Source organism: Miscanthus floridulus, chromosome 6 (assembly GCF_019320115.1).
Source record: "Miscanthus floridulus cultivar M001 chromosome 6, ASM1932011v1, whole genome shotgun sequence".
In the NCBI taxonomy this organism is placed as follows: domain Eukaryota; kingdom Viridiplantae; phylum Streptophyta; class Magnoliopsida; order Poales; family Poaceae; genus Miscanthus; species Miscanthus floridulus.
In genome coordinates, this window is record NC_089585.1 from 23,018,057 (window position 1) to 23,042,790 (window position 24,734).

General features: G+C 42.1%; 1 protein-coding gene and 1 long non-coding RNA gene across 4 annotated transcripts; both read right to left on the bottom strand.

Annotated features, from left to right (window-relative positions):
- Positions 1-4,764: 4,764 nt before the first annotated feature.
- LOC136461863 (cysteine-rich receptor-like protein kinase 44) lies at positions 4,765-8,639 on the bottom strand. 3 transcript variants are annotated; one of them, XM_066461193.1, is made up of 5 exons: positions 7,957-8,639; positions 6,992-7,202; positions 5,625-5,862; positions 5,390-5,540; positions 4,765-5,273 (listed from the first exon to the last, which is right to left on the bottom strand). In XM_066461193.1, exons 1-5 carry the CDS (start codon positions 8,203-8,205, stop codon positions 4,839-4,841), a joined length of 1,284 nt encoding a protein of 427 aa, XP_066317290.1. In that variant the 5' UTR covers positions 8,206-8,639; the 3' UTR covers positions 4,765-4,838. The 3 variants fall into 3 exon arrangements, with proteins under 3 accessions (XP_066317290.1, XP_066317291.1, XP_066317292.1); XM_066461194.1 differs by having other exon boundaries at positions 7,969-8,638; XM_066461195.1 differs by having other exon boundaries at positions 7,289-8,097.
- Positions 8,640-23,073: 14,434 nt separating this feature from the next.
- LOC136457841 (uncharacterized) lies at positions 23,074-23,815 on the bottom strand. The gene is made up of 3 exons (XR_010759826.1): positions 23,645-23,815; positions 23,399-23,540; positions 23,074-23,313 (listed from the first exon to the last, which is right to left on the bottom strand). It is a non-coding gene; the product is annotated as an uncharacterized lncRNA (long non-coding RNA).
- Between the last annotated feature and the right edge of the window lie 919 nt (positions 23,816-24,734).

Genomic DNA, 24,734 nt, shown 5'->3' on the forward strand with positions numbered 1-24,734 from the left:
GAAGGAGAAAGGGGAAGGGCTTGGGAGATGACCTACCTCGCCGCTGTAATGCGCTGCCGCTTCGTTGGCGCGTGAGAAGAAGGCCGAGTGGCTGCTGCTCGTCGGGCTTGCACGAGCTCTGGCCAAGGGCGCCGTGGCTAGGCCGCTCGACGGCGTTGTGCTCACCCGCAAGGGAGCGCGCGCATCGACGAGGGGGCTAGGCGATAGCGCCACCCCCCTCTGCCTTCTCTTAGGGTTAGGGGAGCAGGGCCATGTGGGGTGAAGTGCAATAGTGCAAGGCCGCTCGATGGCGGCGCGCTCACCGGCGAGGGGCCCCACGGCGATGCCACCATCTCCCACCGCTGAGATTTTGGAGAGAGAAAGGAGAGAGAGTAGAGAGCCGGCCATCACGAGCGGAGAGAGAGAGGCACGGGATGAGAGTGAACTAGGGTTCTAGGAAACGGTGTGGCTCAGGCTTTTTGTTCAGCCGTGGCGCACGGAGGACCGTCGAATCACATCCGACGGCTGACAGCACATGGGCTGGCATTAGGCCTAGGCGGGTAACGAGAATCCCAGCCTAGGCCTAGGTTGTGGCCAGGGCATGGGGACATGAGAGCACGCACGCGCGAGTAGGCCGAGCTGGGCCGCACATTGCCGCTGCGAGTTGGGCCTCAGGCTGATTTTTATTAGTCCAGGCCAAATGCAGTTGCTGAAGTTCTTTTTTTAGGATTTATTTTTCAGAAGCAATTTTCATGTTTTAGGCTATGGTTTCATGTCCTATCTCTATCAAAATTTGAACCAATGGGATAATTTTTTTTAAAGAGTAGATAAGTACAGTAAAATACTTCTTAAAAGTAGACAAACTTTCATTTTTTCGCTACAAAGTTTAATGTTGATCATCTTCTAATTAAATTCGAATCAATGGGAGAATTTGATTTGAAGAGCAGTTATATTTAGTAAATTATGATCATGTTCATCCTCTAATTAAATTGGAACCAATGAGAAAATTTAATTAGAGGAGTAGTCTGTTTTGTTTAAGTTAGATTATGGTATTGTCAATTTCTGGCCAACGTTGATGATGACAATATTATAATAAGTTCAAGTTTAAGTTTTAAATCTCTGATAAATTTTACACCAACATGGTCAATTTTTCAGAGAGTAGATAAGGACAAAGAAATGTTCCTGAACTAATATAATGTATTTTATTAACATATTTCCGCTGCGCTGAAGTGTTGATTATCTTTCAATTAAATTTGAACCAACGGGAGAATTTAATTTTGAAGTGTAGTTGTATATATTTCAAGTTGATTTATGAGTTTTTATGCATTAATTCTATTTTCTGCCCAACGGTGATGTAGAACTGATGTAGAAGCATATTGTATGTTTTATCTTTAACCGACGAGATCACTCGGCTACATGCCAACGGGCTACAATGCTGGGGTATATGAATGGAAAGGCTTGAGTCAAGCCAGTTTAGGATAATTTTTATTAGTTTACCAAATTTCTGATTAAATTGGAACCAACGGGAAGATTTAATTGAAAAATAAGGTATAAGTGAATGTTTTAGTCCTCATGACTAAGTTTTTGTGTAGATGTATCCCACAAGGAGAGATGTTTTGGCATAGTACTTACGCTAGTCAATCTTATATGTCGGGAGAAGTTTTGTGATGACTCACATATTTTATATCCCGCATAGCGAGAGAAGCTTGGGTAGCTCTTATGCTGTCCTAGTATTGACCTTGACATAATAGAAATACATCGTCATGGTCAATACTGACCAAAGGATAAGAAAAGATGCAAGCGTGACTTGCAAAAGTACAGCTAATGAAAGATCTTGTTGAGTTGTTGAAGTGAAATAAGAAAAGTATACTCCTAAACGGATCAAGAAATAACTTTGTTTATATGACAATCATGTGAATGAAGTAAGTTATAAGTGTCTCCTCGTTTATAGGCTTTCTGAATAGTTATCGAAATTATGGCAGTAAAGTTTATGCCATATTTCAAGGGGGAGAATATTAAGATCAATTAAGAAAAATATTCATCATTAAGAGTGAGATAAAGATCAATTAAGAAAGATACTCTTCATTAAGAGTGAGATAAAGATTAATTAAGATGAAACCGTTGGATGAGTACAACGTCACAACAATGATACCCCTAAACAGAGAAATAGCTAAATTTCTGGACCTTTTAAAGTTCTAACAGTAAGATAGCGTAGTCAGTCTCAAAGATGTTAAGGTGGTCCTTAAAGCGCCATATGAGAGTTTAACGGATTAAACCCAAAATAAGATATTTGAAGATACACTATCTTTAGAAAAGATGGGAAGATCTGGTGGAGCATGGTATGTAGAGACCTAAGACTTGAAGAGAAGCGGAACTGCATGCCCACTTCAGTGATTAAAAAATAATGAATTTCTTAATACCTGTTGATGTTATATGACTTATACAACTCCTGTTGTCGGCTTTTCGAAGAAGATGAATAATGTAAACAAGGATCTTGTGATACAGGAGCCTGTAGAATCAATTGCCTCTTGGCAATGAAGAGCAACAACAGCCCTATATGAAAGTGCCAGTAGCTGAGGCTCTAAAAGGTCTCAAAGAATTAGTAAATCAGTTTTACAATGACTATGAAGTCCATGTTAGTAAAGAAATTCAAATGGAGGGTGATTCCACCTTATTTAAAGAAGCCATGAGAAACGTTTACTCGTTTAAATGGCAAGAAGCTATGGAAGTTGAAATGAATTAGATGAATACCAATAATTTTTTGGACTTAGAAGTAATTCCTAATGGAGCTAAAATAGTAGGCTATTAATGGGTCTACAAGACAAAATGTGACTCTAAAGGGAATGTAGAAAGATATAAAGCTTGACTTGTAGCAATATGCTTTATGCAAAGAAAATAAAAAGATTACGATGAGAGTTTTCTCTTCAGTCTCATGCAATGATTCTTTAGAATCATAATGGTGTTCATGGCATATTGCGATTTAGAAATACATCAGATGGATATAAAGACGGCATTCCTCATCGGGGATTTATATGAAAATGTTTACGTGGTATAACCCAAAAACGTTTTGTCGTGAAAGAAAAGAATATAAGGGATGCCACCTATAGAAATCTATTTATGGGTTAAAAGTAAGTCTCTAGACAATAGTATTTGAAGTTGATGAAACGATAAGAAAGTTTGGGTTTTAAAGAAAATGAGAAGGACAATAACGTTTATGCAAAGCTCAAGAATGGAAAAATTCACTTTCCACATCCTATGAATAGATGACATTCTACTCATTAGTAGTGATGTTAATCTGTCATTAGAGAAGAAGTTTTGTCGTCAAGTTTCAATGTGAATGATCTTGGTGAAGCGTCATTGGTTTGAGGAATCAAAATTCACCGAGATAGAAAAACATGGGGTATTAGGACTATTGCAAAGGCATACTTAGAAAAGATTCTAAAGAAGTAAAGTATGCATGCGAGTAAACCTACGCTTGCTCCATAGTCAAGGGTAATAGTTTTGAGAACTTTAAGTGTTTCAGGAACCGATATGAGATCGATCAAAAGAATATGGTTCCATATGCTTCAGCTGTTGGAAGCTTGATGTGTGTACAAGTACAAGTAAGAACTTACCCTGACGTAGTTTATGTATCCAGGATATTTTGACAGAAGTTCAGTTCAGATATAGATCACTAGAATTGAGTTGAGAATGTCTTGCAATTTTACAAAGTATCATAGGCCTCATGCTGAGTAAGAAAGAACAAGTACTATCAAATAGTTGAGGATACAAATGTTAAGTCTTGGCGAGATATGTAGTGAAATTCACAACAGTTGCTAACACTTGCAGTTGAAGTATTATTGTGAAAAAGCTCCAAAGAAACAGTTGTGGTGTCATCAGTGATGCATACCATGGTATAGCTTGACATGAGGCTTAAGGAACAGGCAAAAGGTAGTTAAGAGAATCTGTACCCGGATTTAACAATGGTAGACAATAGCAATAACCATTTAAAGTAAGTTAACTCCAAAGACAATAGGTCAAGTGTGCTGTCAAACACATTGACACTTAGTTATATGTTGTAAAGGAGAAAATCCAGAATTATTTTGAAAGTATTGAGCACATAAGTACCGAGTAAGTACTTGTGGATCCGCTTACCAAAGGCTAACCACCCAGTGCGTTCAGAGAACACACAGTCGACATGGGTTTATGGGAAAAGCCTATGATTTCTGGATACTAAGAGCCTAGTTGAGTATCTGTTTCAAAACGGAGAGGTGCGTTGTAGCTATTAAATCTAATGACAACTGACCGTGATGATGAAGCACGCTCTGTGCACTGATCTGTGATAGAATGGGAAAAAGATAAAGAAAGTTGAGTTTAAGTATGAGGTAAGATAAGGGGGAGATTGTTAGTGTTGATCTCATCCGACTCGGTCCAACGGTCAAGTCGGGCCTTGATCCACTGTCCTGATCGGGGGCATCCAACCAAACGAAGGTTGGTAGGCCCCCGTCGCGTAGCACTATATAGAGGGAGGTGGGAGCTAGGACGTAGAGATGAGGTCAAGACAGCCGCCACGATCCCCACCAACTACCCTAACCCTACCGATCAAGGAGTGCTGAAGTGGCGGGAAGTGCCACCTCTGGATCACCGGCACCTCGCCTCGCCGACGGTCGCCGTCACTGCACCGCACCTGCACTGCTACGGCACCGGCGGCTACGGCGCTGCGGCGCTATGGCCGCAACTGCCCTAGAACGAGGTACATCACCAAGCTTCTCCATCTAAGTCAAGTTTTATCATCTACCGTTACAATGATCAATCAGTTCATGACTTCATTCACGTCGCAAACAGTATCTATCGATCGTTTTCTTACACTCTGCACTGCGTTACCGGCCTTCCGTGGTGAAGGATATGGAAATGGAGTTCCTGGACTCGTCCTCGGCGATATTAGCCAGCACAGAGGCCCCGGTCGTGGTCGTGTTCGTGTTCGTGTCGGTGCCGAACGTGCTGCCGCTGGTGGTGTTTGTGTTGGAGGCGCCCGATGCCGACGCAGACGCCGACGATCCTGAAGCCCCCGTCGTCGTTGTCGTCCACCGGCCGGTCCTGCCATGGATCGCCGGCTTCCCGGGCTTGGGCAGCGTGAACGAGTCGCTCGACAGCATCAGGTGCACGCTGTGCATGTCGGGCCGGTCAGACACCGCGGCCTGGCAGCACAGCAGGCCGAGCTGGACGCACAGCAGCGCCTGCTCGCTGTCGTCGGGGTTGGACAGAGACGGGTCCACGATCTCCAGGGACCGTCCTTCTTCGAACAGCTTCCATGTCTGAACAAAAGTTTTAAAAGATTCAGCACATCGTCAGACTGTTGTCGATTTATACTATCTACTACTATAGTACGCAGAGGAATTTCTCTTTCTGACGAGGAGATCTGAGCACTTACATAGTTCAAGAGGTCGATCTTTTCGTCGTCCGGATGCCGAACGATGTTCTTCCGTCCGCTCACTATCTCCAGCACCAGGATCCCGAAGCTAAAGACGTCAGTCTTCGTGGACAAGTAGCCGTTCAATGCGTACTCTGGAGCCATGTAACCACTGCAATTCATCACCATACGGCATTTGCATGGGCACAGGCTGCGGATACAAGGCGAGACGCTAAACAGAGCCGTCTGAACTCACTATGTGCCGGAGATTCTGAATGTGTTCACGTGCGTGGCGTCCTCCAGGAAGAGCCTCGCCATGCCGAAATCTGAAATCTTTGGGTTCAGCTGGTCGTCGAGGAGCACGTTGCTCGCCTTGATGTCTCGGTGGATGATCTTTACCGGAGATTCTTCGTGAAGGTACAGGAGCCCTCTTGCCAATCCGATGATTATATGGTACCGTTTTGGCCAATCTAGCTGGGCACACTTCTTCCTGTCTAATAAAGTAGTCCAAGGATCGGAACAGAATGCCACTGTGTCATCCTAATTTACTATTATCTAACGAAATGTATGCACTATGCATTTTTAATACACCCAGTTTTCAAAAGATAGTATAGTTATGCGCAAGCTGAAGTTTGCACAAAGCTCCAGTAGGTAGCTGAGTAAACCTGTATGCAGTTCTGTTTCTTCACACCAACACAACGGTAGATGACACTCGGCATCTGTGATCATCTGAAATGCCACCAAAATACAACTCCCTCCATTCCACTAAATACATAGCTTTGATATATATAACTAGATATATATTACGTCAAGATACATAATAAAAGCTATGTCAAATGGAGGAAGTACGCTAAGGAACTAATTCCTGTCCTTCAAGGATTGAGTAAGATGAAAGCGTACTGTCCAATATTTCCATTTCTCTCTTTTGTATATATTTTTTCATAAAATTTAGTTTTATTTCATTTGTTCACATGGACGCTTCTGGTGACAAAAAGTCCTAATGAAAGAAATGGTCAATGAAAGGATCATGTACTTCAACTGATCTGATGTGATATGTTGAGCCTTTGAGATCAAGTAGCTAGCTTCCGTGGCGTTAAGGTCAACAGATGACTAGTACTTGGAAACAGCTGTTATATAAACTTCAGAGCTGACTCACTTAAAAGACTTCTTCCAGGCTGAATACACCACTGGCTGTCTGGCTTAGCTACCTTTTGAATATGACGTTGATGTACTGCATTTGATTTTGTCACAAAACATACTAGTACCTGTCACCAACCAGCATTAAAATACTAAAAGGGAAGAGGGGGGGTGCGTGTTCCCTCTATCTCTATCAAAAGCAGCTTGCCTTTCGTTTCAAAAAAGAAGAAGAAGAAGAAGAAAAAGTAGCAGCCTTGCATTATAAACTGATCCCCATTCCCTATTTGTTGTTCGGAACTCCGAAAATATAAACTGAATGAACTGATTCAGTGACTATGCTACTAAGTTGTGTTTTACAAACATGCAGTAAAAAAAACAATCAAACTGAGAATTATATGCTTATTCCACACCATACATAATCAGCAATAGCATGCCACGATGGCAACCAATTCAGAGCAAACACAAAACAGGCAGAGCAGCTCTTACCGAAGAGAATGTGGTCGAGGCTGCCATTGGGGAAGTAGGGATAGACGAGCAGGAAATGACCTGAGGAAGCACAGCAGCCAAGCAGAGACACCAGGTTGCGGTGCTGCACCTTGAGCAGGAGCCGGACCTCGTTCAGGAACTCGCGCACGCCTTGCCGTGACCCCATCGACAGCTTCTTCACAGCGATCTGCTGCCCGCTCTCCATCACCCCCTGAAAGGATCGAGTACAAGGAGTTTCAGTCTTTCCTAGACAGGGTTGACACCATGAGTTATGTTCTTTCTGGAAAGATACAGTACCAGTATGTATATGTAAAGAAACTGAAATGCTGAATGCATAGCACTTTCATGGTCAAAACGTAGTGTTTTCTTAACAGGCTGCAGTTGGGCGTTGTTGAACAACCCAATTTCAATAAAGAAGATATGCACAAGGACAATAGCAGTAGCACATGCGATGAATCTGATCCGTGGCCCTGCAGAGAATGCGTCAACGAAATATCTTTGCATTCATGTGAATTTTGGCTACACCGTTTGTACTTGTCGTATGACAAGACGAAGATAGAACGTTGAAAGTGTGTCCATCTTGTTCATCAGAAGAGTAAAAACAGAGGCGGAAGTAAATCTACATCTTCATCGAGTTACTACGCTACCCAGTTTCTGAAAATGCAGTTCTCTGCCTAAGCAGGTACTCCTAACTTCTGACAGAGGCGGAGAGCCAAGAAAAAGAAATTTTCGCGTCAAATCTTTTACTTAAATCAATTATTATATACACACAGTATTATTAAATAACCAAGGTACACAAGATAAACAGATTGGCTGGCCGGCCAATTGGGCTTTAGGAAAACCTACACCAGTACAGTATAGTCTTCTGAAGCAATAAATAATCGAGCGAGAAAATAAATAAATAAATAAATCACTTAAAAAGCTGAAGTGATGTGTGGAGGGAGAGAACAGAGAAGAGAGAACACGTGTGAGGTTGCCTTGTAGACGGGACCGAAGCCGCCGCGGCCGAGGAGGTTGTCGTCGGAGAAGCCGCCGGTGGCGGCCTCGAGGACGGGCAGGTCGATGAAGAGGCTCCACTCGTCGCCCTCCTCGGCGAGCCCCGATGCGCCGGCAGCAGCAGCGGCCGTGTCGCCTGCAGCCCCGACGCTGTTCCCCCTCCTCCTCCCCACGCAGCACCCGCAGGTCCACGTCCACGACCGCGCCGCGGCCGGCATGGCCACCTAACAACTGACGCGCGGACAAGCAGAGCCGCGGGACTGCGGGATGGTGGCAGGGCAATCGGCTGCTCTGCGCGCGAGGCCGGGGAAGCAAAGAAGCAGAGGCGGCCGAACACAAGACACCTGAACTGCTTGCTTTGCTCCGCGCCACGACAGGACACGCGCGCGGAGGCGAAGAGTCAGCGGACGGTTGGGTGGCGCGGCGCGACGCGCGAGACGGCGTGCGAGACCGCTTGTCAGTCTAGGAGCCTAGGAGGCAGGGGCGGATCTACAGGGGGAGCTGGTGTATCAATTGAAATACGGGGAGGCTAAGGGAGAAGAAGAGTGGAGGAAAGAAAAAAAAAATGAAGAGAGAGAGAGAGAGAGGAAGAAGAAGAGACCAGCCCTGGTATTAGTTGGTCGTCGCTTCGCTTGCAGCAGGATATCCACTCGTCTCGTCTGATTCGATGAACTGAAAGCAAATCTGTTATGTATGTTAGGCGTCCGATTTTCGATGTCTAGGCCTAATTTAGATTGCAAATTTTTATAATCTGGACATTGTAGCACGTTTCGTTTGTATTTGACAAATTTTGTCTGATCATAGACTAACTAGGCTCAAAAGATTCGTCTCGTGATTTACAACTAAACTGTACAATTAGTTATTTTTTTACCTACATTTAATGTTCCATACATGCGTCTAAAAATTGATGTGACGGAGAGAAAGTAAAAAAACTTAAAATTTAGATGCAATCTAAACAAGGCCCTAACCAAATAAGCCCTAGAGCCTTTTTGCTCAGAGTTGACGCGACCTCGCCGTGCTGCGAGCCTGCGACCTCCCTCAGCCTCAGGTTGCATGCAGCTTGCACTTGAGTACAGTGCAAACGATCGGCCGCGGTATCGAAGGAAGCTTCGCACCCGCGGGCCCTCTCTCTGTTGCATGCAGCTTGCACTTGAGTGAAGCCGCGAAGGGCATGTGCCGGCAATAGTCTGGTGAGTCCAGCTGGCTCGGAAGGAGCTTTTCCTCACGAAACCAACGAATGGGCCTGTTGCTATCGGCTCGTATGGTGAAATAATATCTATTTCTTCTGCGCCACAATCGATTTAAGCCCACAAAAGCGATAAAGTGGCCATTCGTTTTGAACCTTAGCCTTTTTGGAGACCACACACATGAGTTCTGTTTTTTTCCCCACGAAATGAATGGGCCATTCTGTTGCTTTGGGCTCTCAATGGCGTGGTCAAATATCGGTTTCTGTTGGGCCACAATTAGAGATGAAAATGGATAGGATACGGACGGATATCCTGATATTATATTTGGTTTCATATTTCTGTTCGTATTCGGATTTGAACACAGATAGTGTCAACCATGTCGGATAGAACACTATTGAATATCGACATCGTAAATATATGATTTGAGTATTCAGATACGGATACGGTATCGAATGTTGAATATCCAGACTCGGATACGGACAGATCTAAACCCTTCTAAACGGATTCGGTCTCGAATACGGTCGGAAAATATCCATACCATTTTCACCCCTAGCCACAATTGAATTTGTTCCATAAAAAAGCGATAAAAGTTTCTGTTTGATGGAGGTTCCATGCTTCGGGTTCTCCGTGTAATGTAGTAAGGGTTATTTTTATCTCTTCTCTGAAGATGAACTAGAATTAAGTGAATCCATTATTTTTTCCGCAGATTACAAACTGTTTGGAGCAGGGATCAGAATTTCGGCAAAAATTTTAGGATAACAGAAAAAATTGAAAATTTTGTATTACACTAAAGCACGTGCTTTATTGTAAACATATAACTAACTCTAGACTTATATCTTTCTCTATTATTTTTGCTCCATATTCTTCTACTATATTTACTAGTAAATGTGCCCGTGCGTTGCAACGGGACTACAATTTATTATTTGGTTTTTTACATGCCCCCATTTGTTAGTTTTAGACTTAACGGTGTTAAGTCAAGGGCAAAATGACGATTTTATCCTTGGGCGAAAATGAATCAGTGCAGAGTTCAATTTATTTGTGTTTAATTTTGAGAGCAATTTAGCATGGTGTAAATTTAAATGTATAGGAGTATTGCTCAAAATTAAACAGACAAATTGCACTAATTCAGTTTTTCGTCCAGGGATAAAATCATCATTTTGCCACTGTAACGCCGTTTAAGTTCCAAAACTAAGGCCATATATAAGAAAATTAAGGGGGTGTTTGGCACTGCTCCTCTCCCGTTTTTCCAGCTCTACTCCACGAACTCCACCATGGAGCAGCTCCGCCGTGGAGTTTGTGGAGCAGGTGGTACTGTTTGGCACACAGCTCTGCTCCAGCTCTAGGAATGGGTTGTTTTCATGCAAATGGTCCATTATGCCCTTGATTGAAATTGCACTTGATATTTTTTGAGAAAAATAGAAAACAAATGATAGAACATTAACATAGGCCATAATTCAAATACAAATAGTTGTCCCATAAATTCTAAATGATAGAAAATTAAACAAAGGTCATAATTCGAATACAAATAATTGTCCATACGTAAGCACAACAACGACTATGAATTCTAGCCCCAAGCAAGAGAGAGCGGTGGCCAAGTCATCATGGAATGCATCCATAGTAGGAGCGTTGGGTTCGGTAGTAGACCAATTTGATGGCGCTACATATTTGTGATACCTTTCTGGTATTGTTGGGACAAAATTTGGATCGCGATTGAACCGAGCAAAGTCCAAGTCGACACCATCATGCTCATGAATGAAGTTATGAAGCACCATAGTAGCCACAACAATCATTTTTTGCTTGTACATCGGGTTCGGAGGCATCTTGTAGAGAATCTACCACTTCATTTTGAGAAGTCCAAATGATCTCTCAATAACATTACGGATAGAAGAGTGAATGCGATTGAACCTTTCCTTAGGAGTCTTCGGATCCATTCCTCTATGCCACTAGGGAATATGATACCTCTCACCCTTATAAGGACAAAGATAGCGAGGACGATTAGGATATCCCGCATCGACAACCACCTGGACGTCCTCCTCTCCAACATTGTGTGCATCAACAAGTTCACTATGGAAGTCGCCCCCTCCACCACCATTTTCATTGTCCACATCAAAAGGTTGTTCTTGTGAATCAGGAATAATTGGATTATCACTCATAGGATTCCAATGATCCGCATCCTCGTTTGTGATGTGCATAAACATATCAGATAGCAAATCCTCATTTTGGAGAGCTCTTTTCCTAAACTTTCCACTTCCTTGAATTTCCTGCACATATATATACCACATACATTAGTACATCAACCTTTGGAAAAAATTGAGATGTGATGGATTGAAAATATTATATAGCACTCACAGCTTTGGCCTTCTTCCACCACTCGTTGTCCAATGAAATTGTCCCCCGCGCATAGTTCCAACTTGTACCTGTTTGCCTCCTCTTCAATTTTTGCCAAGCAGTGAAATCATTCTTTAACTTATCCCACTTGTTCTTTATTCGCGTCTTCGACAACTTGATTCCAGTAAGCTATAGGAACCTATCGGATACCTCGGTATAACCTACACAGTTCAAATGCGTGTTTGGATGATTCCCCTTCCTAACTTGTTCAGCCATCAACTCACAAGCAATTGTCACATTTGAATCAGTCCATTCCATTTGATAACCCTAACCATATATGTTACAATAATACGTTCAAGCATTGCAGACAATCTACTGTGACACGATTTCTATTTTCTAAATATATGAAAGGATTGTACAATCAACAATCAATACAAAGCAAATCAATACCTGCTCATCCTTCTTCTTTGTTGGTGCTGCCCGTTTCCTTCCAGTGGCCACTCGAGCGCTTTGCCGGCTTGCGGCAGTGCCCTGGACTCTGGTGCCCTGGCCGACAGTGGCCACGGTGGCGCTTGGCCGGCTAACAGCAGCAACCTGGCTGCCGCTAGTGGCTTGCCCGCCAATGCACGGCCCTGGGGGCGCGCCGTAGGACACTTGTGCCGGGGGAGCACCGTACGAGGCCGGCGCCGGGGGCATGCCGAAGGAGGATGGAGGCAGGGGGGTGCCGTAGGAGGCCGGAGCACGAGGCGTGCCGTAGAGGGGTGGACCCGGGGGAGCGCCGTAGAGGGGCGGACCTGGCAGCGTCACGGCTGGAGGAGGATGAGGGAGGCCAATGGGCGCCGGTGCAGGAGTAGGACGCTCGGAGTTGGAGAAGATGTGCTGCCCGAACACGACCTCATGCGGAATATGTCCGTCGTCTGGAGCATCCGAGCCATCCATGGCGCCGGCGGCCAAACCCTAGAAGAGGACATTGGCGGCGCTAGGGAAGAGGAGAGGGGCGGCGCGCAGGTAAGACGAGAGGGGCGGTGTGCAGGGGAAGAGTCGAGTCGCGACCTTTTTCACGGGCAGCGTCGGGGAGGGGAAGGATTAGGGGAAAGTACCCATAATTAATGAGTGGCAAGGTGGATAATTACCTCACAACTCCATGTAGGAGTACAAAACTCCAAAAACTGAAGTACCCCTTGAGGTATTTTAGAAAAAAACGTGGAGCTGGCCTCCAGCTCCACCTTTTTTGTGGAGCGGAGTTTTGTGGAGCTAGGGGTGTTTGACAACGCGGAGCTAGAAAAACGGGAGCAGAGCAGTTCCAAATACCCCATAAAGATAGCTTTTGGGCTAGATAACTTCAAAAGTAAAAATGCCTAAAAAAAGGAAGCGCAACCTTTTTTAGGCCATAAAAGTAATTTTCTCTATATATTCTTTTTCGCGCAATGCAGTAACGAGCTGTTTACTTTGGAGCGTGAAAGTGTCTTTTTCATTCACCTGTCCATGGTCTCTCCATGCATCATGAATACGGAGTTCACGGACTATTTACACGAACTGATCGACGGCGGGGACAGGTCAGGTACACAGGCTCGCCCATGCAAATGCATGCATGCACGGGACCATACACCGCTGCCCTCCCATACACACTTTATTTATTCAGAGAACCTGATCGATCAGGATACACACACGGTAGTACAGCGTTACACTACAGCAGGTCTTACTAGCACGACCGTAGATAGACTGACAGAGACAACGAGACCAGCAAGTGCACGCAGCTACTCCAGCTGCTAGTAGGCTGATCCATCATCTCCACGTGTGACCTCGTGGGTCACGAGAGGCCGACACACGCGCGCGCGCACACACACACGGACGCACGAACCACGAAGCTAAGCACGCTGCATGCCATGCATATATACAACAGTGCATGAAGCTAGAGCACAGCTGGAACGACGCACGCATCAATTAGCACGCGCTGATCGATGGATCAGCGTCACAAATCAGACAACGTACGCAACTAGTCCAGCTAGCATAGCTAGAAGCCTAGAAACGGTGGCCTCTCGCGAGCCTCCGCGCCCAGTCATGGTCTCCTCCGGCGCGGTGCCGGTCATGGCCTCTTGATCATGTGTAAAATATTATAATATATATACGCTAATTTTACTTGCAAAACAAAAATAAATTCAATAACATATTTTTAATTTAACATGTCTGATAATTATCGAGGAACAATATAGATTAAGGAATATATTTGTAGATGTATGATAATTATCGAGGAATAATGTAGATTAAAAAAATAATATATTCGTTTTCTTTTCTCATCATGACAAATATTTCTTAGGTAACATTATAAAATTCTAACATGTAAATTAGAAGAAAAATATGACTATATGGGTACAAAGTACTAGAAGTCTGGAATACTATATAAATAATTAATTTGAATTAAAAAGAAAAAAGAAAAAAAATACCTTAGGCCTAAACAACTAACCGGTGATCGTAATTCATAAGAAGCAAAGAATCAAGATGTCGTCGTCGTTGAGCCATGCCTGGTCGCCGTCCTTGTGCGCCGTGTCCGTGTCTCTGGTAGTCTAGCTGTTCGCGGCGGCGCGGCTCGCCAGCTCTACGCGTGTAAGGCGCACGTCCCGAACTCACGATCAAAGTGTGTTGTGTGCAGCATGACTCCTCGCCTCCTCTCTACCCGAGGGTCGTAGAGAAAGGAAACTAGGAAATAAATGTCAATATTGTCTTTTTGGACCGCCTAGCTAATTCTATGTCTCTCTTTTTATTAGTTTGCTAATGCCCAATGGACTATATGACCTGAGGGTTTGTATACCTGAGCTTAGGCCCCTCCTCCGCTTGGGCCCTCGGCCATCGCACCTCGTGACCTACCCTTAGGGCCGGCACTGCTCCGGCGGCCTCCTCACCGCAGCTTGGCTCCGCCGGGTCGCCGCGGTGCGTGTCGAGGCAGCGGTAGCGGGGGCCGCCCCGCCCGAGGCCGAGCCCTCCTCCACCTGCTCGCAGGTGCTGGCTCATTGCTCCACCGTGTCCGCGCAGCGGCACACCGGAGGCCACGACCTGGTGCAGATGGGCACGTCGCAGCATTTCCACGGCCTCTTCTCGTCGTCGTCGGCGCCGCCTGCTTTCCTGTCGTTTGCCATCACCGCCGCCGCCGCCGCCGCCGGTTTTCCAGCATCGGCGAGTCCTGAGTACAAGGGGCGCAGCAAAATTAAAATGCATGCATTTCTTAGCAGCCACACATGCATGAATTAATTAACATGCATATGCATGCACGTATATGTAGGCGTACGTACCGTCGCGCCCGTTTCCGTACTGCGCATGTCTCCTTAATTTTATAACTAAACTAGGCAGCGTGTCCATATATTGCTACGGGACAACTAAACTTTTATAATAAAAACACACGGATCATACGTTAAGATAAAAATATTATAAGACATTAAACTGACATTTAATCCAAAAAAGCAAAGTTTGTGAATTAACCGTCACTGAGAGCACGGCACCGCAGGCCACAAACTCTACTATATAGATCTTTTCGTGATACCGCTAAAATAATGTTTTATATCGGCAATAAGTCTCTGATATTACAAACTAAATGAAACAATAAAATATGTTAGACAAACATTGCTCAATCCACATATTTTAAATCTGTTTGACCAATAAAAATGCACAAAATAACTATTATATTAAACTAAATTCATGTCCATCATCTATTCAAAGTGCATCTCACAAGCGTGTCAATAATTTCAATATTATTTAGTTCTCTAAATCTATGAGATGCGACACGGTGTCCTTAGCAAATTCTTGAACTCGGCGACGTCTGGCTTCATCAACAAGCAGACGATTGCGTAGGCCTATAAACAAATAAAAAACTTTTGGATCAGTGTTATAGTCAATAAATTAAATCAATGAATTACCCAAAAGAACCTCACTTTGAAAATTATGTGCCTGATTACAAAAAGGACTGAATACCAATTCGATGAAATCGTGTAATAACTGATACTTTATTTAGTCAATACATATGAGAACATCAGTGATACAATACATCTCTTTCTATTCATTTGTACATGGAGACCAGCTAAAATGCGCAACTCTGATGTCGCTCGCCGCCATTCCGATAAGTGACGGCATATGTGTGTATACTTGACAGTTATTATGATGCAGTGGTACTTACGAGTTACAAAATTGATTAGCATCAAACAATAAAAAATTGATAGCATGGAGCAATGATAAAATTTTCATTCTAAGTACCTTTCATTTATCAGTGCCACATATCTGTACGGTCGTATCCGCACGTTATCCCTTCCTCGAATATTAGACACATGCACAACTATACCAATGACATCTACAAACACAAACGATAGTTATTGATGGAATAGGAGCATGAACAGTTAACTATGTATTTTTAAATATAGGCGTATGACGTATACCTGCAAAAAAGTACTCAACTTGAGCGTATACATCCTCGAATTCCATAAAGGTACGAGGACACTGACAAATCCATAGCTCTCTCGGTGGTGCATTAGCCATACTTTGTGGAGATAGAACCATAAAGTAGTCGGCACATAAACGGAAGATGTAGCCCAAAGGACCAACATGAGTAGGCGCGAAGCCAACTCTCATGAAGTCATAACATTCTCCTACACGAAGCAAAGCGTCGAACCTCATGGTTTGATCGCCATATGCAACCGCTTCCATTTTTGTTCCCTGTAAGAATATTAGATCAACAGATAGATAGCAATGGTCTGTAGAAAAAAAAATTAGACATGATCCAAAAAGATGAGCTAAAAATGCACCTGCTCATCCTTCAAAATTACACGCAAATATGTATCACCATGGTGATGTCGTACGTTGCCTTTCCAAAAAACCATGGCACTCACATCCCATATGGAAGATATGTGTTCCATTCCCACTTTATGGAATTCAACCCATCTACGATCCCGTCCGTGTCAATCAAAATGATAAAACACACGAGTAAACCTATGTTGACAGAAAATGATTGCCTCGATCAATTACAAGATAAATGTAACATAGTTACCTGTAGATGTGTGTATCGGTGATTGCAGGCGACGGGTCAGCGTACACCCTCTTTCTTTTGCGCGATCGACAGCCAAAACCTATATCGGCAACTAAGAAACCAAAATCATGAAAAATATACAGGATGATATTAGTTAGTCTGAACATAATATACTATTATTCTATGGAGATCGACAGGCAATTAAAGATTTAAAGTTGTCCGCGTGCTCTGTGCCTCTGTCCTATTATCTTGATGACGTCATGTGAGGCCTCTGAAATAACTACAACACCTACATTGTTAATTTGTTAGCATACATGAGCGCAAATTTGATGTCCGTGCGTGGCCACGTGCCAACAAAATTTGAACTGCAGTATACGGTGATAGATCATGATGCAAATCAAACCACCAAAATGAGATCCTGTTTTGGTTGCTATCATGATGCCTTAGAAATAATTTTTAGTCAAAGTAACCAAATCAACGCACGGGTAACAAATTCATTTTTAGTCATGCCAACGCGAACACTCGTGGATTGTGGCTTAGATGAATATATAAAGTCTATTTTATGATCTTTAGCGTAGATCAAGAGAAAGATTGCATAAGTCTCACTAAATAGAGTACTATTTTGAAAAAATAAGATAAGATAGCTATGCATAAAAATTAATGTGTGGAATATGTGAACATTCCATATTAAGGTTTTAAAAATTACAACACAAAAACTCAAAGCATCATATAATTTGGACTCAAAGTAGCATATTAAAATTCTGTATAGGATGATGAATCAATCTAGTTCTCTCTTAAAGGTTTCAGAAATTACAACACAAAAACTCAAAGCATCATATAATATAGACTCAAAGTAGCATATAAATTCTGTGCAGGATGATGAATCAATGCAGTTCTCTCTTATAGTTCAGGAACAAGTAAACTAAAAAACTCACACATCTCATTGTAAATAATATTGTTCTGTACATGGTTGCATTGTGCGGTCATTATAACAAATTGAAATTGGTTACAGATAATATGACAAAAGTTCATACAAAGGAATAAGATTTGAAACACTAAAACCACTACAGTGTTGCTATTAACTGCTACATATGTATTCTTAGAAAGAAAGTGGATCTCCTCTAAGGTACAAGACTGTACTAAATTTGGTTAGATGGACACTGCATCTAAATAGGATCCTCCAGTATATAATGAACTCACCTATATATTCCAAATCACAACCACAGGGGAGTTGGACGATGGGTCAAAAACCGGCGGCGAGTGTCTTGGCAAGGGAGACGTGGTGGCCTCCAAGTGCAGCTGTGCACTTCACCTCCAGTCGCAGCGTGGCTGCGTGGGTGAATCACGTGAACACAAGTTCTAGCATTCTAGATGTGCATAAAGTAGGTAACGCATGCCAGCATCAGAAAGCACAAGGTAGAAAACACATGCCATCTTAAACTTTAGTTGGCTGCCATCTTAAAATAGCAAGAAATTAATATGAACATGAGTCTGGGTTCTGGCCCAACAACTATTGTGTTGGGGATTTTTAGACTTACTACCTCTGACTTTTTAGTTGAAAGGTACACGAATTATGCAATAATTATGCTTTCAACAAAAACAGAGATTAATTCTGACTTTTTAGTTGAAAGGTACACCGATTATGCAACAATTACGCTTTCAACAACAAAAACAGAGATTCTCTCTTTTCCAGAATAAAATAAAGTCTGTCAGAACAAAATCAGAATACGCCCAGGAAACAAAAGGCAGAATCTAAGGAGAACTTACAAGTTCCAAGGCGACAGTAAAGATTAAGTAGTTACTTTAGCCGTTTAGCCCACTGTATCTGCTCACGATCAGATAGATACGGTGGAAGAGCTCTTCTTACAAAATTTATATTCTACATTCTAAATTTTAGCCTAAATGCCTTTCATCAGCTTCGTTAGGTTTTCTTTTCCCAAAGCACTCAAGCATGATGAAAGAACAAGGATTAGTTAATATGCAACCATAATACTGCATCGTCACTTGCTACCTAAATTATTGCTCTAAACTAAACTACAGCATCATGCCCATAATTAAAGGAAAAAACACAAGGAACTAAATATACGGTTGTTCAGTAAACTCAGATTAGGATCGTCTTCAAATCATCATGCTAAACAACACAAAGTACCAAATAACAGGTGATATGATATGAAAAAAAAGTTCTATCTATTATCGGGTATCACCAGTGATGGATCCAGGAAAAATATAAGAGGGGGGGGGGGGCGGCTAAACAAAGAACGCTATATAGCTTTAAGTCTACTGTATGTCCCATAGAAGACAAATATAGTAGTTTAGAGTAGTTTTATATTGAAACATCGATGAGAAGTATGAAAACTGAAATATATCATGAAAAAATGATGCAATTTATCTGCACCCAAAGTCTCAAATCAATAGATGGCATGTGGCGATGACGCTCATTGCAATCTATCCAAAAGACACAATAAAATGGTCCCTCAAATATGAAATTCAAAAACCTAAAATTTGAAGAGAATGATGTATACCACTAATCTTTTAGGCACTAATATATGCCTGATCAAGCAATGCCATCACAATTGATGGTGCTCTACACAGGCTATCACAAGACACCAACCATGATAAAAATCGCAGATGGCAACCCTTATCAGTTATCACAACAAACCACTGAGTGAATCCCTTCATTCTGGAATTGCAGGAAGCAAAGTGGGGCAGTACGATTCTGAATTCCCTTAGTTGACATAACAAGCAAGTCTGAATTCCCTTAAGTTAACATAATAACAATACTATGACTAACAATTGTCAGACTCAACTACTCAAGACAGTCAGACGCATCACATGACACTATGCTTTTAGAAGCACGCAACAGGATATTGCAAAGAAGCAAAGCAACAGGGTATTGCAATTCCTATTTCTGTGTTGTGCCACAAATAGAAAAGGTACGTAATTGAATAATTAGAAAAATGACTTCTTAATACCTGCAGGTCATATCTTCTAATTTCTATGCCTAGCCTGATGCCATCTTGCTCTGGCAGTGGCAGATCGTAACCCCAGTGCCCAATCTTCAGTATATACTAATGAGCCCATTCCATCAAGTTAGCCCTAAATTAGTTTTTAAAGGAAAAAATAGGAACCTAAATTTGTTTTATTCAGCATTTCAACTGTCAATAACTCAATCTTGCACTCTATTTTCATAGGTCGCATATTTCATCTGGGAAAAATAGGAACCTAAATTAGTTTTTCATTCAGCATTTCAAGTGTCAATAACTCAATCTTGCACTCTATTTTCACAGGTCGCAGATTTCAGCTGAAATTCATGCCTCATCTTCTAACTGGACATCATCTATCATCTATTGTCCAACCAGAGAAGCCAAGCAGGGGCATTGCAACCACAGGGAGAATAATGCATTGACCAAGAAAAAAAAGTAAAAAGAAGACCTGGTGAGGGCGGGGATGAGGCGGCAGAAGGCGAGTTGGGTCGGTGGCCTGACCTTGCCGGGTTCCTGCAGGGCTGCAGCAGCTCCTCACCAATCGGCTGGAGGGAGCTGTGGTGTCCTGGCTGCGAGGGTGGGCGCTATGGCGAGGCCACATGATTTATAACAGAGGATTGATAGCAGTCTCTCTCTTTTCTTTTGTCTTAATTCTCTTTTCTTCTGTGTTAATTCTCTTTCTTTGGAGCAAGGCGCAGGGGATCTCGTTGCCATGTATGCTGGTGCATGCAAACATGCAATGTGTATATGGATAGTATAATAATTTTCTACTTCCTATTTAGCCGTGATTCCTCTATCACGTGACAGGCAATATTCAATCAAATGGGAGATGTAATCGAGCACTATTAGGAAAGTAGAAACAAATAGAACATGCACATCAAGGAGAATGGCACGATCAATTAGTAATTAAGATTAACCTATAATCAATGTGTAATTGGTTTGACTAGCCTATAGTACACTGTATATTTATTTATATGAACCTAAATAAGAGAAAGTATATTGACTACACTTGCTTGGAAACTAATATGTTAATCAATCTGCACAAAGTCAATAAATGAAATACTTTGTAGAGATAGATCATGTTCAGGTAGTATTGGTAGTAGGAAGTTAATGACACTATCAGGAAATTAGAAAAAAGATTGGCTCTGTTAAAAAGAACCTATATCAGTATTGCACATAGTTGCAATGAGAACTCAAAGAAACAGGAGAAGCAAAAGTCATCATAGACAACAAAGTGTCTGACAATGCTATCTATGGAAATAGGGTGTGTGCTCAGAACCAAAAGTGTATAACCTGACGTCACAAGCAATGGTGACACACAACGTTAACAAGCCTAGAATGAAGAAGAATATATCTAGCACTTCATAGGCAATAAGCAGAAGCTCAGATTGCATAATTATGTGGTATTGACATCATAGGAAATGGTCATAAGTAAGCATAAGCGCAAAACCAAACGAAATGATTAGAATAGGTGCAAAGGGAGGCAAAAAGTCGAACTAACCAATTGACCATTGCCTCAACTATTACGGAAGAAGCAGAAAGGCTCCAAAATACACAAAATTGAATAGGTACAAAGAGACGCAAAAAATTGAAGCTACCAACTGACCATTGCCACAATGGTCATGGAAGAGGCAGGAGGAGGTGCAAAAAATAGAATCAGCATTATTGGTCATAATTGACCATCGCCTTAGTTATCATTGAGCAGGTACATAGAGACAGGAAAAATAAAACCAACATTGGTCACGATCACCGCCTCAGTCATCAACATAACCAATTGACCACTACTTCAGCTGTCATGGAAGAAGCAGAAAGGCTCCAAAATACACAAAATAGAATAGGCAGAAAGAGACGCAAAAAATCAAAGCAACCAACTGACCATTGCCTTAGTAGTGCACATAAAAGTGGCAAAAAGAGGTGAAAAAATAGAATCAGCGTTGGTCATGTTCACCGTCTCAGCTATCAACATAGCATGGAGATGTAAAAGGAAGCATTGAAAAAGCAGAACCAACCAAATGACCATGGCCTCTAGTTATCATTGAGCAGCTACAGGAAAAACAAAATCAACTGTGCGTATGATCACCACCTCAGTTATGAACACAGTAGAGAGACATGAAAGGAAGAATCATCATAGCTCATGAGCATTGCCTCAGTTATCTAGAAAAAGAAAGAGGTCTAAATTGTGGAACGATAGCCCATGATCACTGCATCAAACAATAAATATTTATTATGTATTTATCACAGCACTAACCCATTCCCTCAAATTAATCTAACAACAAGAGGAAAGTGTACTCATCATTGGACATTACCAAAATCATGACCACTGCAGTGCACTAAGAAATGAAATGAATATGATTGTCATGGTGATGTCCTTAGATATATGCCACAAAATCATAAGCACTGCAGTGAACTAAGAAACGAATCAAATATCATGGCCATGTCCTCAGATGTATGGCACATAATCATGAGCACGAACAAATATCATTGACATGGTGATATCGTCAGATATATGGCACAATACCTAGTATTGTCAAGATCCAGCTGAACCGAGCAGGTGACACGATACGCAATGCAAAAAAAATCTGTTGTAAGGCAGTAACCATCTAGATTGGTAAGGGAAAAGTGGGAGAACAATAGATGGATTGCCTCCAAATCGCAAAGCAATGCCAGCTGGACGATTAAATGGACCTTAGCTTGTTGGATTGCGTAGGCCTATAAACAAATTAAGGTATGGTCAAAGCTATCATCTATCAGGGATCCAGGTGATCAGAAGCTGCTAAGAATAAAAATACCAAAGGAAGAGGACTAAACTGCACACAAATGTCAGAAGGACCTGGTAAAAACTGATCGGGCCTTGATGTCTCTGATGGTTACTCTAATCTATGCTAAAGGGAGACATGAAGTACTTTTGAAGCTAGGCATTCTAGGCATTGTCATGTAGGCTTTCAGTTGCTGAGATAATCAAATATCAATGTGTTAAGAGTCCTTTCAGGAAGAATAATTTATATAATTAGCAAAAGATAATACTGAAATCCCTCCTGCAAGGTTTAAATTAGCGAAAGATTATACTTATCACCCTCTGTAGGAGAGAGAATTGAAAGACATATAAATCATTGACGAATTAGGATTTATAGGTCTTGCCTGTGCGTTGCTACATGCAAACAAAAAATAGAATTATGCCTCACTATATGGTATGAGAGGATGTTCAACTTTGTGAGATGTAGATGTGAATTCTTTTGTCTCCTAGTTACTGATTTGCATGCTAATTTATTTCAGCCAATGACTAATGTGTGCTAATCTGAATGAAGATCTCTTTAGCATCAAATTAAATGTTATGCCTTTAGATTCTAGCTAGTAGTAGATGCAATGAAGCTTAAAATAGATGTGTAACATGTAGAACTATACAATCCAAAGCTTCCTTCTTTTGCAAGAAGCAATTTTTAGGAAGGAAAAATGGTGTAGGAGGAAAACAAAATTTATATCACGCACTTGCAAGCACAAGTAGAGATAACTGTTCTAATCACATAACTGGATAAAAAAATTAGGTAACCCAATCCAAGAACCACTATGCATGGACAACGATGTATCTTGTGAACGCATATCCTAAGGTCTGCACCATATATGTCGGCCAGCATGATTGCACCTTTGGAGCTGTCATCTCTCTGTTGCTCCTGCGCAGTACAGGCCTGGACGTGCTTTGTGTCCCAGCAGCAAGGCTGGTGCTTCACCTCCCAGCAACAACAGTGTCGATGGAGGTGCCAACAATGTCAATTGACACCACTGTTGGTAGGGAGATCGTTGAGTACACCTCGTCAATTTTGACTAAAAAATAAAAAAAACACTGAGAAGGTGACACAAGGTTTGTTTAGAACTTTACAAGCAAAAACTAAAAGTTTGAATGAAATACCAAATCTCTGTTATAGCAGAAACACCATGGTTCCCTCCCCTCTGCTTTTGGGTCATTGGGTGTTTGACACCACTGCAATAGCTCATCACCATCCTCTCAGCTAGCTTCAGCATGCTCTTCCTTCCCTCCGTGCTAGGCACCACTGCAACAAATGATTTTTCATAATGATCTGAATTTTTGGGGATTCAATTAGATAGAGAGAAAATGGTACACGATAATGCATGTCATAGACTAAATAGATATTACCACCGATATCACTTGATTGGAATGCTGTTGGCATAACGACACTGGCAAGATGCTCGCACTGGCGATCCAACATTCCATCCAACTAGTGTGCACCGAAGGCGAGCCCCGAGTTCACCCGTAGCTTGTAGATGTTGTTCACCAACCTGTCCACTTCGACGTGCTCCACCCATCCCACTTGATATATGGAGACGCAATACAAATCTCATTTTTAGATAATATAAAGTACAGATCGCCGGTGCCGGTCCTAGGATTTTAAGGGCCTTCGACGATCTCGTCGTAACGGCCCATCTTGATCATGTATAAAATCTTATAATATATAGGCACTAATTTTACTTGCAAAACGAAAGCAAATTCAATAACATATTTTTAATTTAACATGTCTGATAATTATCGAGGAACAATATAGATTAAGGAATATATTTGTAGATGTATGATAATTATCGAGAAATAATGTAGATTAAAAAAAATAATATATTCGTTTTCTTTTCTCATCATGACAAATATTTCTTAGGTAACATTATAAAATTCTAACATGTAAATTAGAAGAAAAATATGACTATATGGGTACAAAGTACTAGAAGTCTGGAATACTATATAAATAATTAATTTGAATTAAAAATAAAAAAGAAAAAAATATACCTTGGGCCTAAACAACTAATCGGTGATCGCAATTCATAAGAAGCAAAGAATCAAGATGTCGTCGTCGTGGAGCCATGCCTGGTCGCCGTCCTTGTGCACCGTGTTCGTGTCTCTGGTAGTCTAGCTGTTCGCGGCGGCGCGGCTCGCCAGCTCCACGCGTGTAAGGCGCACGTCCCGAACTCACGATCAGAGTGTGTTGTGTGCAGCATGACTCCTCGCCTCCTCTCTACCCGAGGGTCGTGGAGAAAGGAAACTAGAAAATAAATGTCAATATTGTCTTTTTGGACCGCCTAGCCAGCTCTATGTCTCTCTTTTTATTAGTTTGCTAATGCCCAATGGACTATAGAACCTGAGGGTTTGTATACCTAGGCTTAGGCCCCTCCTCCGCTTGGGCCCTCGGCCGTCGCACCTCGTGGCCTACCCTTAGGGGCATGATCAGTCTCTCAACCAA